The sequence below is a fragment of the Podarcis gaigeae genome (genome assembly GCF_964106915.1).
Source record: "Podarcis gaigeae genome assembly, chromosome: 6".
NCBI classification, from domain to species: Eukaryota; Metazoa; Chordata; class Lepidosauria; order Squamata; family Lacertidae; genus Podarcis; species Podarcis gaigeae.
Genome location: NC_139682.1, coordinates 14,908,166 through 14,927,395, shown reverse-complemented (window position 1 = coordinate 14,927,395; position 19,230 = coordinate 14,908,166). Strand labels below are relative to the sequence as shown.

The 19,230-nt window shown below is 48.8% G+C and overlaps 2 protein-coding genes and 1 long non-coding RNA gene across 3 annotated transcripts in view; 2 read left to right on the top strand and 1 right to left on the bottom strand.

The window, feature by feature from the left end:
• Window positions 1-19,230, bottom strand: part of LOC310847256 — a 116,413-nt gene that overhangs the window by 20,659 nt on the left and 76,524 nt on the right. The gene's annotated exons all lie outside the window — the stretch shown is intronic.
• On the top strand, window positions 4,188-8,359 carry LOC310847065 (uncharacterized protein). Its single transcript, XM_083744512.1, has 3 exons — window positions 4,188-4,547; window positions 4,706-4,763; window positions 7,074-8,359. The coding sequence occupies exons 1-3, from the start codon at window positions 4,413-4,415 to the stop codon at window positions 8,243-8,245; spliced, it is 1,365 nt and encodes a 454-aa protein (XP_083600638.1). The 5' UTR covers window positions 4,188-4,412; the 3' UTR covers window positions 8,246-8,359.
• Window positions 15,801-19,230, top strand: part of RBM38 (RNA binding motif protein 38) — a 33,707-nt gene continuing 30,277 nt past the window's right edge. Inside the window, exon 1 of the mRNA XM_083744723.1 lies at window positions 15,801-16,461. Coding sequence (XP_083600849.1) covers window positions 16,294-16,461 — 168 coding nt within the window. The 5' untranslated portion in view covers window positions 15,801-16,293. The remainder of the gene's footprint in view (window positions 16,462-19,230) is intronic.

Here is a 19,230-nt window from a genome sequence, read left to right as displayed (position 1 = left end):
TTTCTTTAAATATTGCATAAAAGAGACTTTTGGGCTGCAATCCTATGTTCATTTACCTGGGAGTAAGACCCATTGAACTCAATGGGGCTTGCTTTGGAGTGGACATAAGACTGCACTGTTAAGCTATTTAAAGTTTATTTTTTTAATACATTGTTGGCCCACTTAGTTTTGTGTGGGTCTTAATTCTCAGCTCAACAAGCATTCTTCCCGAATGGGCTCATCTTGTCCTCCTGGAAGTAGCAACTGCCCCTTCACTCCCCATATTTCTCTGGTGGCTGTGTGGATTGAGCCCCAAAGCCTGCAAAAAAAGCACAGGTGAGATCAGAACAGTCACATGGTCAGACTGCCATTTAGTTTTCGATAAGCTTTGCAGAAGGGAAATAGCCGCTCCTACTCTGTAAGAGCAAAGAATCCAGGAGGGACCTCAAAAGATTAATAAGTCTGTTGTGCCATAAAACCTGTTATGGGTCACAGCCCACTTTGACAGATGCATGATTCTAAACCTTAGGAGAATTTCTTGAAAGGTAAGCGCTGTTTCACAATGGAAGCAACTTCCTTGGGCACCAGTGGACTCTCCATCAACAGACGATTAAAAGCTTCATCTTGCGCTGGGTAAATGACCTTACATTGGCAGTTGTAAACCTTTATTTGGGCCAGAAGATGGCAGCATTTGTATCCGTTGAAACTTAACTGAGTTGATGCTTCTGAAGGGCTCTGCATTCTGCCGGGTGCTAATAAAAGCAAAAATGAAACAAGAAAAAATAAGACAACACAGACTTCCATGACTTTGGGCTTTATTGACACCAGGAAACAACAAGCCCCCTCTGAAGTCAGATGCCTTATTTTTATTTTCCTGATAATTATAGGTGACTGCTGCAATCACGTCAAGTGCTTTCCCATTGTGTTCCAGGATTAGCTCCCAACTCCTTCAGCAGCTATTATAAGTATTCCTTTCTCTCCCTCTCTGCTAAAAAAAAATGTTGATGTATTCAAAGAGCAATATATATTTACAAGTGGGACTTGCGGTGCTCCTAGTCAGGGTTCCAATCCTCTTTCAGGATATTCCATTCCACCACCATTTCTATTTGTTTGTTTTGGGTATTTATATACTGCTTTCCCACCTCTCCACCCACCCAAGCAGCCAGCTAGCATTCCATGACTGCTGAGCACGCTCAGTCCTCCCTAGTCTGTTTGCAGTTCCCACACCCTTCCTACTTCCCATAGCCCTATTTTTAAAGAGAGATTATGTTTGTTGCACTTCAGAAAAAACTTGGGATTTCCCCCACAGCCTGCTTTTACCACCTCCTCATGCTCGAATGGTGTCATTTTGGCTAAATAAGGGATGGTCATACAGCGTCCACTATCTGCATACAAATTTTATTTTATAAAACCAAACCCTGGATGCATATGAAGAAAAGTTTAATGTTTTATTATGTTTTTATATACGCTGGAAGCTGCCTAGATTGGCTGAGGCAGCCCAGTCAGATGGGTGGGGCATAAATAATAAAATTATTATTAATGTTGCTTTGCTTTGCTTTTGTTCTTGTCTTTTGAGTTTTTAATCTTGCATTTTTCTGCTGCTATGAACTGCCCTGAGATCTACAGATGAAGGGCTGTATGCAATTTTTTAGTTTTATTAATAATAATGATGATAATAACAATACTGTTGGTATCCATGCTTTCCACCCCGCCAGTCCCAGTGGGGGGAAAATACATTTTTAAGGGAGGATCCCTGTTATTTGTTGGGAACGTGAGCCATATGAAAACGGCCATGCCTACTCACCCGTTATTTATACACCATAAATAAGTAAATCTGGAAGGGAAATCTTATCTCTCCACCCTAAAGTATGTCATCTCCCCCATGCCTGCTTCCCCAGGACGAACAGAGTTAAGGCACTTTCTTACATATCATAGGAAGGTTTTATGCCCACACCAGCTGTTCCTTTCAAAGTTCCCAAAAGGCAGTGGAAGAATAAGCGAAGCCCTCCCTCTCTAGAGCTATTGCATTACTTTCGCCTGGTACCTGGTCCAGGGGGGCAGCTTTCAGAAACATTTCCTTGCATACACAAAAGCCATGGGCTTGGCTTCACGTGACAAGATCCAGCAGACTCAAAAGACACACACACACACACACACACACACACACACACACACACACTACATTAGCATCCATGCAACCCCTGAATAATTAAAGTGTCTCTTCAAGCTGAATGCATTCACCGAGTAATTAATCAGTCAGTAGGAGAAAATGTGCTCCCTTTAGGAAGCCAACAACGCCGGCTGTTGCAGCTTTTGTCTGACTTAAACAAATGAGGTTGCAGACATGATGGTGCAGATCAGAAATTTTGGAACATGCACAGGTTTGCGCAGCAGGCTTTTCCAATCCGCATGGAACACGCTTGCCCTTATGACACTAGGTGCACGGAAAAGCCACTTCGCAAATTCCATTTTCTTTCATCGGGCACCTGAGATCTTTAAAGTGCAGCTGTAAAAAATGGAAAATGGAATGCAAGAGAGATGTGTTTGCCTACACATGTATTGTGCAATAGGACATCAGGAGCAATTGTTGGTTTACACTGACTCTTGAGCACGCATTTGTTTATTAAATTTATAGAGCACCCTTCAGGGCAGTTCATAAAGTAAAAATACAATTTAAAAGCACGAAATACATGATAAAGACACTTCACGGGCAAATGTCAGCTGGCCTTTGTGTAATGTACAAAACACCCTATTTATGGGGACTGATACAGATGTGCCTCATGCAGAAAACCATAGGTTTGATCCCCAATCCTTGCAATTCCCCCTCTTCCTCCAATGAGCACAGTGTGGCGGAAAAATATAGATCACCCATATGGGGTAATTAATAGAAGATTTGGCTGTATCCCTAGATCCAAAGCCCTGGATTAAACACACTCCAGTAACGGAGCCCCAGCAGAGTTTAAAAGTCATAAAATGTGCAACAGTGAAGTGTTAGGAATATAGGCTGTTAGACCCTTTTAATACAGTATCCCATCTGGTCCACTTACAGCCACCCCCACCCCCTGCCCGCCTCTACCCCTCTCGCAATGAACAGGCCACACCATTAGTAAGTTTAAATGCTTTACTTACAAACTCCAAAGGTCAGATTATTTCTTGGTCAGATTCAGCAAGAGGAACACATGCAGAAACTTCCTGTGTTACTAAATACAGAAAAATACTTAAGAGTACGAGGCCTGGGATTGTTGCCTGGTCAACTTCACATCATGGGAGAGAATGACAAGGGGACCTGACTTAGGTAAGTCTGAGAAAACAGCTCACTTTATGGTCTTGACCTCTTAAGAGTTGAGCTTACTAGTTCTGACTGCAATTTCCCACACTCAGGGTGGCAAACATTATATTTTAACCAACGGGTATCAATCACTGTTCCATAGAATCACAGAATTGTAGAATTGGAAGGGACCCCAAGAACCATCTAATACAAAGCCCTGCAGTGCAGGAAATATTTTGCCCAGTGTGGAGCTTGAACCCACAATTCTGCGATGCAGAGTCGGACAGTCTATCGTCTGAGCTAGATTAATAGTTTGTTTATATATATAATGAGCTGAAAATTGTACAATAGCTGCAGCAAGAATTTTGTTAGCGAAGAATTGGAAAATACAGGAAGTACCAACAGTGGAAGATTGGCAGATGAAGATGATGGATTTTTCGGAGCTGGCCGACCTGACCGGAAGAGTCTGTGACCAGAATGAGGAGGAGTACAAGGAAGAATAGATGAAATTTAAAGATTATTTAGCTAAATATGTTAAGATAACTAAATTGGAAAAGCTTGCAAATAATAGATAGGCTTAGGATTCAGATATGTAAGGATAAGATTTATGATGTTTAAAGTCAGATTTGAAAGAATGAAAGATGTTAAGTGATCAAGTTAATTTTTTGAGGAATTTGATTTTGGAAAACTGTTAAAATGATATATAAAGAAATTCAACAAAGGGGATTTGAGGAAGTCACTTAATAATGTTACCAAGATTTAAATAGGATGTATGTATTTTTGTTTGTCTGTTTGTTTTGTTTTGAATTTTTGAAAATCAATTTTAAAAAATTGAGAAAATTGTACAATATCCACATTGTCAAAATGCATAGATCAAGGCCTGACTGACTGCAGTGACCCTCAAAAGCAACGCTCCTGATTGGTCCATCCAAGACAATCCTCACCTGACTCACACATTTGAGCAATGCATGACACAGGACTCTTGTCACAAAGGCCTGTGCTGCTAACACACCGCCTCTAGCAACCCTCTGAGCACCCTCCACCACCCACCACGGCTGCAGCCGTTGCTTGCTCTGGCTGCGGCAGAGGGAACAGGGCAAGGGGGAGATGAGTGGAAAGATGCTGCACTGAATTCCAGCTACCGGTTTCCCGCCGCCTTCCAGCTATGGCTGTGCCAGGGGACAAGGTCTACAGCAGCTGCCTCCCTTTCGGCGAGACGCACCAGAAGCTGCTAGCCACCATCCTGATCGTGCTGGGACTTCTCGCTTTACTGGAATATGCCGTCAGACTGATTTCCTTGGTAAGCTCTGGGCCAAAGATGGAGGGCGTTATGGGTTTCCTTGGGCGTGCTGTTAGAAGCACCAAGGGTTAACTCCAACAAAAGGTTGCAAAGCGGAACAGCCCCTAAACAGTGGCTGCTGAGTAGTACGATGACATTTGCCTTTTTCTTCTCTCCAGGGCTGGATTAGCATCTCTCCATTAATGAGGAAAATACATGACTCTTGCTTCAAGAAAGGTAAGTTTTAGATGAGAAAGAGGTGAGGATGATAGCCTGTTTTCTTTTGTCCCTCAAGTTCTTAGGATTATGCTCCTGTCCTGTTTTCCAGCTCTTCTGTTTCTCCCAGGCCACGGAAATCACGGTGTTGAAACTGGAAAAGTATCTGCTGGTACCCACATAGCTAAAAATATCAAGGGGGAAAACTTAATACTCAAGGAAGCAGTCAAAAGTGGGGAAAACTTGAGTATTTTTGGCTGCTCAAACCTCCCAATAATACCAAACAACCTGGTGTTTTGGCCAAAGAAGTGTGTGTGTGTGTGTGTGTGTGTGTGTGTGTGTGTGAAAGAGAGCGAGCGAGAGAGAGAATAAGAACTGGAAAGAGAAAGGAGATACTTGTAAACATGCAGTTTTATTATTCTGGGATGCTTAGAAAGTTGGAGTCTGTTAGCTAAGACTCAATTGCTAATAATTTGTTAGCTAGCACGACTCAATGAGGGCAAGAGTAGTGAGGTGAGACTGAATAAAGAAATGTCTCATCACACAGGGATAGCTAGGGTGGTTCTCCCCACCCTCCAAAACATTGCGGACTACAACTCCCATCATCCCTATTGGGCATCCTGGCTGATGGGCATTGTAGTCCCTATCATCTGTGTTGACTACCCCTGCGCAGATCTGAACTCAGGCCCTGCATAACCAACACTCTGGCAAGGCCCACTGGTGCTGAACCCCTAGCAGGGTGGCTGGGTCAACAAGCAGCCATTTGAAATTCCCTACAGTTATCCCAATGAAAGCTTTTTGGGAAAGCTCAGATGGCTGCTTACAGCTTACCTTCCAGTATCACCAGGTTAGCCCATGGCTTTGGCAGCGGGGTGTAGGCAGTCACCTATATACAAGGGGGGGCCACCAGGGGACATATTGCCAAGGGTGCCCTTCAATCTGCCCTTTCCTCCCCTACAAAGTGCTAGGACTGGTTCAGATGCAGGTCAGCACTCAAGAGACGAGCAGAGAAGTTAACTCTTTATTCAAGGAAACAGTATACAAGGCAGCAATCCCTACAAACAGGGCTGGCCCCTATGAAACAGCTGCCAGGACTAAAGGTCTTCGCCTGCTGTTTTCCTCTGAGTCTCCTGCCCTGCTGGATGTTTTCCAAGCAGCTTCAAATTACGTGGGGAGGGAATCTGTGCCACTTGTTCTGTGACACACATAGCCCTCCCTGTCCTTGGAGACAAGGGGGGAGAGGAGCTTAGTACAGTAGGACCCCCAAGCCCCTGGGATGCTTCTGCAGCCTCCTTTGCCTCCTCCTCTGCTTCATCTTCTGAGTCTGAATTGCTTTCTGCACCTGGCTCCTCTTGCTCACTAAAGCCTGTTGCTTCCTCAGCATCCAACCACTTCTCCCTCTGACCTGAGTTCATTGTCCCACCACCACTCCCCGGCCGCTGAGCCTTCCTCCTATGCGGCTTCCTTAGGGAGCTCCCCAAGTGGTGCCGCCCACCACTCCTTGTCAGACAGCTAGTCCCAGGCACAAAGTTATCATGGTTGTATACTACCATGGCTTCACTCAAAGAGTCCTGGGAACTGGGCTCTTAAATTCTCTTCATTTCTGAAGCATCCCCACCCCTCTCCTTGGGACCCTTCCCCCTATTCCACTATTATTTCTTTGCTTGTTCTACCAAACAGTCTGCTCAGGAAAGCGAACCAGGCTTTGCTTGATCTGGGATTCCGTGAATTAACTTACAAAGTTTAAATTGGGGGTGAGGTCCACTTTTACAGCCTGAAGTCCGCTTTCTGTTCTGGTAAACTTTCTGGGGTCTGCATGCCAGTCATGACTGGGTCCAGAAGCAAAAGCGGAAATGTGAATATTACCCTTTATGCAGTAGACTAGTTTTTGCACACGAACTCACACACACTCCATCCAGGCAGAAAAGAGAAAAAAGAAGCATTATCAGAGTTCAAAGACATACTTAGGAGAGTGCAAAGCAGGGCTGGTGCAGGCTGTGACCTAGGGAGGGAAGGCATGGCTGGTGAGAGTCCCAAGGGCCAGACACAGCGGTTTGGAGGGCCACGTTAGGTCCCTGAGCCAGATGTCCCTCACCCATGCAGTGTTTCTCAACCTTGGGTACCCGGCTGTTGTTGGACTACAACTCCCATAATCCCAGACCCTGCTAGTTAGGGATTATGGGAGTTGTAGTCCAACAACAGCTGAGGACCCAAATTTGAGAAACACAGGCACTTTAAAGCAATGACCAGGGAAGCAGCTTCCTTTTCCTCCAATTGATGCTCCCAAGTGTTCTAACCACCCTCACACTTCTCCGCCTCCCTTTTCCTCAGGTGGCCAACTTCTGAAGACCATGAAGGTCCTCTCCAGCAGCAAGAGACTGTGGAAGGAGTCACTGCTGCTCAGAGGCCGCAAGAAGCTCTCCAGCATGCGCTTCCGCTGCATCGTGGACCCCGTCAAAGTCACGGTGAAGATGAGCAGCCTGCAGGAGCCCAAAGCGTGCTGCTCGCAGGGCGGCCGCAAGAGCAAGGCCTACTACTCCGGCGAGTGGTCCAGCCACCACGACACAGACGACAAGAAAGCCAGTTGGTGCAGGAGCCAGCAACGCCGTCGAAGCAGCCAATGCAGCTCCCACCCCTCGGACACCGAAACCCCCCAGCCGGCGTGCCCCGCCGGGTCCGTCGCCTCCTGGGTGCGTTTCAACTTCAGCCCCCCGCAGCGCGCCGCCGAGGCCGCAAGCAGCTCGGCCCACTGCGGGGCCCACGCCCGGAGCCACCAAAGAGCCACTGGCGACAAGCAGCACAGCTCGGACATCGCCAGGGAGGGTGCCCAGGGGCAGAGGTTCCTGCAGCACTCGGGGGGCATGAACACCGAGGAGCCTGCTCCCCGCTGCCCGGAACCCCCTCACGAGCACTTCAACCGCCAGTCCAGCGAGACAAATTTTATCCCCAGCCCCATCTTGCCGGGCCCTAGGCGGGTGGTGTACTCTGCCCTGGCTTCGGATGCGGCGTCCAGGACCCACCTCAACGGCGAGGAGTACCCCTACCCGCATTCCCCAAGAGGGCCACGGCACCGCCTCGGGCCAGAGTGGCAGCAGCGCTTGCCTGCGGCTCAGCAGGCTGAAGTGTATGTTTACCTGGTCAGCCCTCCGCTGCCCAGCCCGGAACACAACCCCGACCAGCCCAACCACCCCTTCTCCGCATCCCAGGGCATCTCCAGAAAGGACGTTCTGGCCAATAGGATGTCTCTCAGCCACAGCAGGGGCAGTTCCAGCCAGGGACCGGCAGGGCAGGGGGGTAGCGACACCCACAAGCAGCGCAAGAGTATCTGGGAGAGGAAGCACCAGCAGAGGTCCCTGCAGCCGAATCCGGACTACGAGAAGCTGGCAGGAGGCAGCGGTGGCGCCAGCCTGGGCCACCACGAACCCTTCTCCCACAATCCCCCTCTCTTGGCGGACAGGGGGAGGGGAGGGCTTGATGCAACACCACCCACCATTGCCGCTTGAAAGTGCCTTTAAGTGGGGACGGACTCCTGAAAGGAGAAAACAGCAACCTCTCCCGTTTCGTTGAATACCCTTTGAGCGTGCTCGGGTCAATAAAAATTGAAGGCAAGGCATGAACATTTCTGTATGGAGATTATTGGAAGTGTCTCAGAGTTTGCGACTGGTTATTAAGTAAAAGAAATTGCTGTCTCCCTAGATCTAAACACATGGCAGAATACTATGGTAGAGAGAGTCCCAGAAGAGGTAACAAAACACAAAACATGCAGCAAAGTGAAGCATGGGAATATAACAACAACAACAACAACAACAACAATTTTTATTTGTACGTTGCCCATCTGATTAGGTTGCCCCAGGCACTGTGGGGGGCTTCCAACATACAGTGGTACCTTGGTACTTGAACGGCTTGGCTCATGAACAAATTGGCTCCTGAACGCCACAAGCCCGGAAATAAGTGTTCCGGTTCGCAAACGTTTTTCAGAAGCCGAACATCCGACCCGGCTTCCGCTTGAGTGCAGGAAACTCCTGCAGCCAACCAGAAGCCACGCCTTGGTTTTCAAATGGTTTTGGGAGTCGAATGGACTCCCAGAACGGATTAAGTTCGAGAACCAAGATACCACTGTATATAAAAACATAATAAAGCATTAAACATTAAAAAGCTTCCCTATACAGTAGTACCTTGGGTTACAGACGCTTCAGGTTACAGACTCCGCTAACCCAGAAATAGTACCTCAGGTTAAGAACTTTGCTTCAGGAGGAGAACAGAAATTGCGTGGTGGCAGCGCAGCAGCAGCGGGAGGCCCCATTAGCTAAAGTGGTAACTCAGGTTAAGAACAGTTTCAGGTTAAGAACGGACGTCCGGAACAAATTAAGTACGTATCCAGAGGTACCACTGTACAGGGTTACCTTCAGATGTCTTCTAAAGGTTACATATAGGCTTAGAGCTGTTAAATATTTTGTTCTGAGTCATAGAATCATAGTACGAAAAGGAGAGATATAGTATAACACAAAGAGTATAATCAGTTATATTTCCATACATACATATACAGTATATACCCAGATATTCATAAAAGGTTATTCAGAAGAAGCGCGGCTGAGCAAAGGCAAGATTATGAACTTTTTCTGCTCTCATAATTCACTAACCACAATGTGTGTGCGTGTTTGTGTTTTAAAAAGAGGCTCATTATTTATAGCAGCAGCGCTGAGATCTAAAAGGCCACAGTGCGTTCAGGGTAATAGGAAAATGCAGAGACAAAGGAAGAGACCTTTGGATACAGCATGATCACTGCTACAAACGAAAAAGGATTTAGGGCATCTCCTCCCAGGATGCTTCACAGCCTCGAAGGGTGGCAAGCATCCAGATTTGGCATTAGCAAAGCCAACAAGCCTAACTATTCCCACAGTACTGTACAAGCTTTCGGAGAGCGGATGGAGGCTACAGTCTACAAGCCACAGTCCAAAAGAGATGCCTTTTCTATCTCCAGCCCGGCAACTCGAGAACTTAATAGCTGCCCTGGAATTGGGGTTTTATTCCATGGAATGCAGGCACCCCACTATAGGCTCAGGTAACAAGCAAAAAAAAAAAAAAGTGTTTTGGTCTGGTCCTACCATTAGGCAGATTGTGGCAGCCACCTTAATTTGGCGGTGGATGCTGAGAGGTGCAGAGGAGTAATGAGGCGTTGCCAAACACAACTCTGTATACCATGTGGTCTTCTCTGCAAGGCTTTAAGGCAGCCTACTGCGAGGTGGAAGATGTTGTAAAATTCAGTTGCCAACCTGGTTGGGTTTCGATACACAGGCAGTGGTGGTAGGGAAGACCATATTGTCTTTGCCTCAGGCAGCATAACATCTGTCCCAGGTTTAACTCATGTCCAAGCAGAGGGGGGGGGGGGGAGTCTGACTATCCTATTTTTGGCCTGATCTATACTATCAGGGGACGCAGGTGGCGCTGTGGGTTAAACCACAGAGCCTAGGACTTGCCAATCAGAAGGTCGGCGGTTCGAATCCCCGCGACGGGGTGAGCTCCCGTTGCTCAGTCCCTGCTCCTGCCAACCTAGCAGTTCGAAAGCACGTCAAAGTGCAAGTAGATAAATAGGTACTGCTCCGGCGGGAAGGTAAACGGCGTTTCCGTGCGCTGCTTTGGTTCACCAGAAGCGGCTTAGTCATGCTGGCCACATGACCCGGAAGCTGTACGCCGGCTCCCTCGGCCAATAAAGCGAGATGAGCACCGCAACCCCAGAGTCAGTCACGAGTAGACCTAATGGTCAGGGGTCCCTTTACCTTTACACTATCAGTGGATGAGGGAGGGACACTGAGAGTAAGTAAAGGTAAAGGTACCCCTGCCCGTATGGGCCAGTCTTGACAGACTCTGGGGTTGTGCGCCCATCTCACTCAAGAGGCCAGGGGCCAGCGCTGTCCGAAGACACTTCCGGGTCACGTGGCCAGTGTGACATCGCTGCTCTGGCGAGCCAGAGCTGCACACGGAAACGCCGTTTACCTTCCCGCCAGTAAGCGGTCCCTATTTATCTACTTGCACCCGAGGGTGCTTTCGAACTGCTAGGTTGGCAGGCGCTGGGACCGAGCAACGGGAGCGCACCCCGCCGCGGGGATTCGAACCGCCGACCTTTCGATCGGCAAGCCCTAGGCGCTGAGACTTTTACCCACAGCGCCACCCGCGTCCCAATTCCCCTCACAGAGCTACAACTCGCAGGATAACCTCACAATCAATCCTTCTTTCCAGGCAATTCTTGGAATTGCAGCTCTGTGAAGGGGAAAGAGTTTCCTAACAGCTTTCAGAACCCTTAACAAACTATAGCTCCCAGGATTGCATAAAGTGGTATGATACTGCTGTAAATATATAGTGCAGACGGGTCCTTATTTTGGTCCATCTAACAGGTTGTCTGTTCTTGATGGGGTTACACTCCCTTTGAAGGAGCAGGTATACAGCTTGTGGGTACTTTTGGATGCTTTGCTTGTCACTTGAGGCTCTGGTGGCCTCAGTAACACGGAAGGCCTTCCACCAGCTTTGGCTGGTGGCCCAGCTGCACCCCTAACTACTGTTGTCTATACTCTGGTAACCTCTAGGTTAGATTATTGCAATGCGTTGTATGTAGGGTTGCCTCTGAAGACGAGTTGGAAACTTTAACCGTCACAGAATTTGGTGGCCAGGTTGTTCATCGGGACAAGACTGATCCTGGCACAACTGATTAATAACTGGGCCCAATTCAAAGTGCTGGTTTTGACTTTATAAAGCCTTAAAAAGCTCAGGACCGCAATACCTCAAGGACCGCCTCTCCCCTTATAAGCAGACTGAGACCTTGAGATCATACGAGACCCTTCTTTGTGTGCTTCCTCCAGGAGAGGTCTTGAGGGTGGCAACACGAGAACAGGCCTTTTCTGCATTGGCACCCTGTTTGTGGAATGCTCTCCCCAGGGAGGCACCAGGCAAAAACATTCCTTTATAATCAAGCCTTTGGGTGATATTATTACCTTTTAAATGTTCTTGTGGAAGGGGCTTATTGATTTGTTTTTTGTTTGTTTTGTTACATATTTTCTGTTTTTATTTTGTACTGTATTTTTATGTTGTGAATCACCATGATCTTCAGATCAAGGGTGGTTTACAGATTTAATAGTAATAAAAAAGTATCGCCCACAGAGAGCAACTAATTTTTTTGTAGGGGGCCGAAGCCCCCACAGCTCCTAGGAGCCGGCTCTTATGTGCATGATTTTTTATTTAAGTGTTTGCTCTTTCCTTCCTCTTCCCAATGGCGCAGCTTCGTAAACATCTGCGGCCACAAAACGCATTAAAACCAAGGAGGGACGGAGGCTCCCCGCCCGATGACCTTCTTCAAATGCCAGCACTTGCCAGGAGTTGCAATTATTTGCAATCGGGATTCCTGCAAAGTTCAACATTTAAAAAACAGGCGCGCGCGCTGTTAGGCGGCTTTCTCTGGCGGGCTTCTCGGCACAAAGGTTTGCTTTGCAAACTTGCATTTCTTAGTCAAATCCAGCGCTCCTTTCTGCCGCCTCTCGCCACCCCTATGCAAATCGACCGTCCGTTTGCAACTAGCGGCAATATTCTCCCGGGAGGGGAGGGGAGGAGGAAGAGGCTCCCGCAGTGCCTGCTGGGGGATGTAGTTTCAGTGGGAAGCCGAACCGGCAGGCTTGGAGCGGGTAGTGCTCGCTCCCTGCAAAAGCCACTGTTTGGGATGGGTAAATCCACCAGCAAATGCCGGCTTGTGTCTTAGAAGCGCGCAAATACCCCATGCCCAGTTATCAGGACTGAGTTTCAAGAAGCCTTTGACAAAAGTCCCTCACCAAAGGCTCCTAATTATTAGCTTAACAAATTCATTTCAGCTGTAAAAGACATGCATGTTGGTGCAAAAGCAAGCAAGCAAACAAAACAACACTTAGTTTCACCTATACGATCAAGGCATCTGAACTGGAGATGACTGACCAGGAACAAAACCTTGGGATTATTGTGGATAGCTCAGTGAAGATAGGGATCCACTGTGTGGAAGCTGTGAAAAGGGGTGAACTCCATGTTATGGATCATTAGGGAAAGGATATTTTAGATCAGGAAGAAGTTCAGAAATAGGCAACCAAAATGAGCAAGGAGCTGGAAAAGTAACAACATTTAAGTCTTATATTCTAGGAGGGGAAATAGCTGCAAGGGGGCATTAGTAAAGTAAAGGGACCCCTGACCATTAGGTCCAGTCATGGCTGACTCTGGGTTTGCGCGTTCATCTCGCTTTATTGGCTGAGGGAGACGGCATCCAGCTTCCGGGTCATGTGGCCAGCATGACTAAGCCGCTTCTGGCGAACCAGAGCAGCGCACGGAAACGCCGTTTACCTTCCCGCTGGAGCGGTACCTATTTATCTACTTGCACTTTGAAGTGCTTTTGAACTGCTAGGTTGGCAGGAGCTGGGACCCAGCAACGGGAGCTCACCCAGTCGCAGGGATTCGAACCACCGACCTTCTGATTGGCAAGTCCTAGGCTCTGTGGTTTAACCCACAGCGCCACCCATGTCCCATAAGGGGGCATTACAGAGGTGTAAAAGATTGTGTATGGAGTTGAGAAAGTGAATAAAGTGTTTTCCTCCCTCTCTATATACTATATTTACTTACTATATTTAAATCCCATCTTTCTGCCAAGGCACCCAATACCCAGGACCATCCAATGATGCTGAATGTTGGAAAATTCAAGAAAGAACTTCACACAGCACATAGCACGTTGTTAGACTATGGCATTTGCTCCCACAAATTCCCAGCGGCTAACCAAATGCTTCTGGGAATCTTACAAACAGAGCATGACGGCAACAACCCTCTTCTGCTGATGGTTTCCCAGAGAGTGGTGTTGCGTGGGTACGCTGCTTCTCAACAGGGAGATATCTTTCAGCTATCTCATAACCTAAGTCTTGAATTTAGTGGTTAACTAACAAGTAGATTAGAAGGCTGATCGCCGAAGAATTGATGCTTTTGAATTATGGTGCTGGAGGAGACTCTTGAGAGTCCCATGGACTGCAAGAAGATCAAACCTCTCCATTCTGAAGGAAATCAGCCCTGAGTACTCACTGGAAGGACAGATCCTGAAGCTGAGGCTCCAAGACTTTGGCCACCTCATGAGAAGAGAAGACTCCCTGGAGAAGACCCTGATGTTGGGAAAGATGGAGGGCACAAGGAGAAGGGGACGACAGAGGACGAGATGGTTGGATAGTGTTCTTGAAGTACCAACATGAGTTTGACCAAACTGCGGGAGGCAGTGGAAGACAGGAGTGCCTGGCGTGCTCTGGTCCATGGGGTCTCGAAGAGTCGGACACGACTAAACGACGAGGACGAACAAGTAGATTAAACTTGTATTCTGCAACTCCAACAGAAGCATGGAAGGGGAGAGGTGCGCTGATGCGCTCGCCATGAGAAACTACACGTTTGGTGTGTTTGGTGTAACATACACATAGTTGGTTACTTAGCCAGATCAGTTATCTGACAGCCAGTGGGCAAGTGGCTACTAAGGAAAACAGCCTTTTCTGTGGTTGCACATCAGCTGGGATTCTCTTCCACAAGCTGACTTGCTTGGTCCCTTCTTTGTTGTATCTAAGACCAGGCTTAGCCAAATACTGATGCTTTTCAGACATTGGACTCCAACTCCCATCAACCCCGGCCAGGGCCTAGGGGACTAAAGGTCAGGGATGGTTGTAGCCTAGCAACAACTGGAGGGCCACAGGTACCTCACACTCACTTTAGCCTCTAGGCAAAACATGTTCAGTTTCAATGGGCTTTGAGAATTTAATTCATGTGTTTATTACGTTCGGCTTCATTTTGATAGGCTTATGTTCACCTTCTGGCAGTACAGTCGTACCTGGGATCCTGAACGCCTTGCGAGTTGAATGTTTTGGCTCCCGAACGCCGCAAACCCGGAAGCGAGTGTTCTGGTTTGCGAATGTTCTTTGGAACCCGAACATCCAGCGTTACTTCTGAGGCTTCCAATTGGCTGCAGGAACGTCCTGCAGCCAATCAGAAGCTGCGCCTTGGTTTCCAAACGTTTTGGAAGTCGAACGGACTTCCAGAACGGATTCTGTTCAACTTCTGAGTTACCACTGTATAATATTTGAATTACTGCTTTTTGTTTGCATCTCCTGTATTCTTTGGCTGCACTGCAAGGGTTTTGGAATTCAATTTCTAGGATTATGCACTTGATTTCTGGAATGCTTCTAATTGTGGGAGCATAAGCAGCGACTCGAGCCATAGGCCACAGGTTCTGATTTTGCTCTCAATGCAAGCTAGCCATTTGGAGTTGTGGGATTCTGCCAGCATGTGGAAAGTTAAAGATGACAGATCAGACATGAAATGTAGGCAGAGCCAGAATTTTATAGTGGTGAGCCACATTTAGTTTCCAGCAGCCTTTGTCCAGTTTCCAGACACATGGCTGCATATGGCACACAATTTGGCAGCCCCAGGATTTTGCGCAGAAATTTGGATTGGATGCGTTCCAACGATTGGTTAACTGCACCAATCCATAATGTTATGCCATACAGGAGTTTGGGGGTTACTTTTGCATTAAAGACCTTTAGTAATTTTTTAAAAAATGTATGTATTAAAAGACGGCTTGGGAATTTTGTAAGTGTGCGCGCGAATTGGAAAGTGGAATTTAAGTTTTTAAAATCAAAAAGCAATATTCTCCATAGGACTTCATTCATCTAAGCAGAAATAGGCTCCGGTAGTCCACGGCCGCTTCTGCCGAGAGACAGATCTTGCTACCATGTGCTGTGCAATCCCGTCTACTCAGAAGTAAGCCTCGCCAACGAGCTCCGCGCGACTTATTCCCAGACCCCGCGGGATTGCACGATCAGACTTCGAAGCGCCTCGAAAGTCCGCGTCGCCGCCCTGGTTTTTGCGCCGCCCCAACGGACGAGGCGTCGGCGGCGAAGAACTACGAAGCCCAGGGGCCTCTGCGGCCGGCCAGGCCCGACGTTTCCCCCGACCCGGCGGCGGGGAGGCGTGGCTGGAGCCCGGCCTTGCCTTGGAAGGGGCGGAGAGGGAAGGATGGGTACAAAGGCGCGCGAGCGCTGGAGAGCACTTTCACGCTCCGCGGCTCCAGGCGAGAGGTCGTGCTGCTGCTGCTGCTGCTCGACGGGGCGGGGGGCTGGCAGCGCTTTGGGAAGGCGGAGCGCTCTCATTGCCCCCTGCCGTCGATGCTGCGGTTGCTTTTGCCGCTGGAGCTGCTGCATGGGGCGCGGAGCTGCTGCTGCTGCTACTGTGGTCGCTGAGTCGCTGTTGCTCGGGGGAGCGGGCTCCCCCGGTCTCCTCCTTCCTCCTCCTGCTCCTCCTCGCCCGTGGACCGCTCGCTGGGTCGCGCGGTGACCCAGGCAGAGTAGGGCATCTCCTTCCTTCCACCCTGGACGTCTTTCCTCGCGCCTCGTCTCGCCCTTTCCTCCTTTTGGATGCTTATTCCAGCCTCTCCCACTCTCCGCCGCCCTCCTCGTCCTCGTCGCCCTTCTCCTCCTGCTCTCCAAGTAGCAGCTGCGGCCATCGCCGTCGGGGCTGCTCCGGCGCCATGCACACGGTGCAGAAGGACACTACCTTCACGAAGATCTTCGTCGGGGGGCTGCCCTACCACACCACGGACTCCTCGCTGAGGAAGTACTTCGAGGTGTTCGGCGACATCGAAGAAGCCGTCGTCATCACGGACCGGCAGACGGGAAAATCCCGGGGATATGGCTTCGTAAGTGCGGATTTGGGGGTCGGGGGGGGGGGTTGCTTTTCGGGAAGGGCTGGGAGGGGCTGTTCTCGTCACCTGGCGTGGGGGCACCTCGCCAAAGGACCTCGCCAGCCCGCCTCTTGCAGGTCTTGCCAATGAATTCGGAGTAGTCGACACGTCGGGGCGCTCACCTGCTATAGGAGTCTTCCGTTTTCTGCCTTAAGCCTGCGTGGAAAGGTTAAAATTTCAGCGGCCGAAAAGGGAGACGGGCGTGGGGAAACCGTACAGTATTTTTAGCTCCTTCTTTCTCGAACTTGGTGATCCCTTTGAGCCATAACCAGTCTGTATTGAATGAGATAGTAATAAAATTGTAGAGGTGAAAGGGACCCTGAGGGACATCTAGTCCAGCCCCCTGCAATGTAGGAATCTCAGCTAAAGCATGACAGATGGCCACCCACCCTCTGCTTAAAATCCTCCAAGGAAGGAGAGTCCACAACCTCCATTCCACTGTCAAACAGCTCTTTGTCAGAAAGTTCTTCCTGATGTTTAGTTAGAATCTCCTTTCCTGTAACTTAAATCCATCGGATTGGGTCCTACCCTCCAGAGCAGGAGGAAGCAATCCCCTATTCCCTATGTGACAGCCCTTTTGATGTTTGAAGATGGCAATTGCATCTCCTTAGTCTCAGGCTAAACATATCCAACTCCTTCAACCATTCCTCATCAGGCTTCGTTTGCAGACTCTAGAGCATGTTGAGTTTGATGCCCCTCTGTTATATAAACTTGCAAGGAAATATGGGGAGGGGGGATTATGGAGGTGGGGTGCAATTTGATGGCTTAGGGTGGGAGCCCGCAGACCTGCAACTGCCTCTTTTGGCTTATGAAAGTGGAGGAGCCACATCTAGAGGGACTTGGTTGGTTCCAAAGGTGGTTTGGGAGTCTGGTAGCTTAGAGTTGGGGTGCTGTGTGGGTGGAGGGAGCAGAAAGTGGGTAGTCACTCCTAGGGGAAGAGATGGAAGCCATGTTGCTTCTAGAATGGTCCTTGGAGTTGGGGTGTCCAGTTCAAGATTACTCTGCAGAGCTGAAAACTAGGTTCCAAAGGGCCTGGAGGGCTCTTTGCATTGAAGTGAAGTGTTCTGCTTAATTGGAGTTTGCATGTTCTTGTGGGCTATGTCAACGTTAACAATAATAGTAAAAACAAGGAGACTCCTTGGAGAGGCATGTAGCTGGGAAGTGGAGACTTTGTTGGGATTAGATTATCTGCTTGCTCAGTGTGTTTCTGGGGAAATGGGGTTGTGGGTCGCACAAACTCTTTGCTGTAGTATTTACGGCATCTCTTCTGTGCGTGTGTGTGTCTTGTGTTGTCTCCCTCATCCTTTCATACTGGGTGTGGGGAGTGGGGTGACCTCCGAAATTGTATCCCATCAAGGAATCCGTTCCAGTGGTTCTACGGTGGTCCTGATCCGTAGGGATTTTGCAGCAGAGTGGCAGAAGTGCTGTGCGGGTCCGGAAGTGGAGGGTGTCTCTTGGAAAAGGAATCGGGCTTAACAGTTGCAGGGGGTATTGCATGAGCGGAGGTTTTTGCAGGTTGCGTTACTTCCTGCTGCTTTCTGACTTCGTGACCTCTAATCGGTATAGAACGGCAACGCTTGGCCTGGTACTTTTTCCCTCACCCTGTCAGATGAAGGGTACTCAACTCTGTGCATGGGGGAAATGGTTTTGTATCCCAGTGTACTGCTGCCCCACTGCCTTTGATCCTTGTTGTGTTGTTCCCAGTTCACAAAAACCAGGGTGGGAATATTACCCTGTCACATTCCCCTCCCCCTCTTCCAAATACTCCCCCACTGTTCATGCTGTGGTGGATTTGGAGTATCACATGGGCTTGCATTTCCTACTGATGTCTTCCAACATTTTTTCAAAGACAGTTGCTGGGTGAGGAGATGGAGGAAATTGCGTCTTCTCTCTGCCTTCCAGACTTTTGAAGGGATTGCATGCTAAGTGCAGGAGCTGGGAGAGGTGAATAGCGAACTCAGTTATCCGAATAGGGATATTCACACAGCCAAAACAGCAACACACACACGGTGTTGGCAAGTTGAAGAGAATCCAGAGGTTTGCAGAAGTGCAGAAAAGAAAATTTAAATGTGCACACACACAATTTTCAGGGTGGGTGGGGGAGGAGTAGCCTCTCTAGAACAGCTCAGTAAGGCCTGAGCATCTATTGGGTGGGTGGGTGTGGAAAAAGGCATGGCTGACCAGAACTGATGAGGACGCACTTTGTGCTGCAACAGTTTGTTGCAGGCACTGCTTACGTAGGAGTTCCTTAACTTGCTGCTGCCACAAAATGCAGGGATAGCTTTAAAAGGGGATTGGACAAATTCATAGAGGTATGGAGAAGTACCAGTCATGGTGGCTGTGCGCTATCTCCATAGCACCACCCACGTCCCTAAACCATTGAGCCTCTTAGGCTTGCTGATTGGAAGGTTGGTGGTTCGAATCCGCTCAATGGGGTGAGCTCCCATTGCTCTGTCCCAGCTTCTGCCCACCTGGCAGTTCTGAAGCATGCCAGTGCAAGTAGATAAATAGGTACCAGTCTGGTGGGAAGGTAAACAGAATTTCCGTGCGCTCTGGCTTCCGTCATGGTGCCCCATTGTGCCAGAAGCAGTTTCGTCATCCTGGCCACATGACCTGGAAAGCTGTCTGTGGACAAACGCCAGCTCCCTTTGCCTGAAAGCAAGATGAGCGCTGCACCCCATAGTCACCTTTGACTGGATTTAACTGTCCAGGAGTCCTTTACCT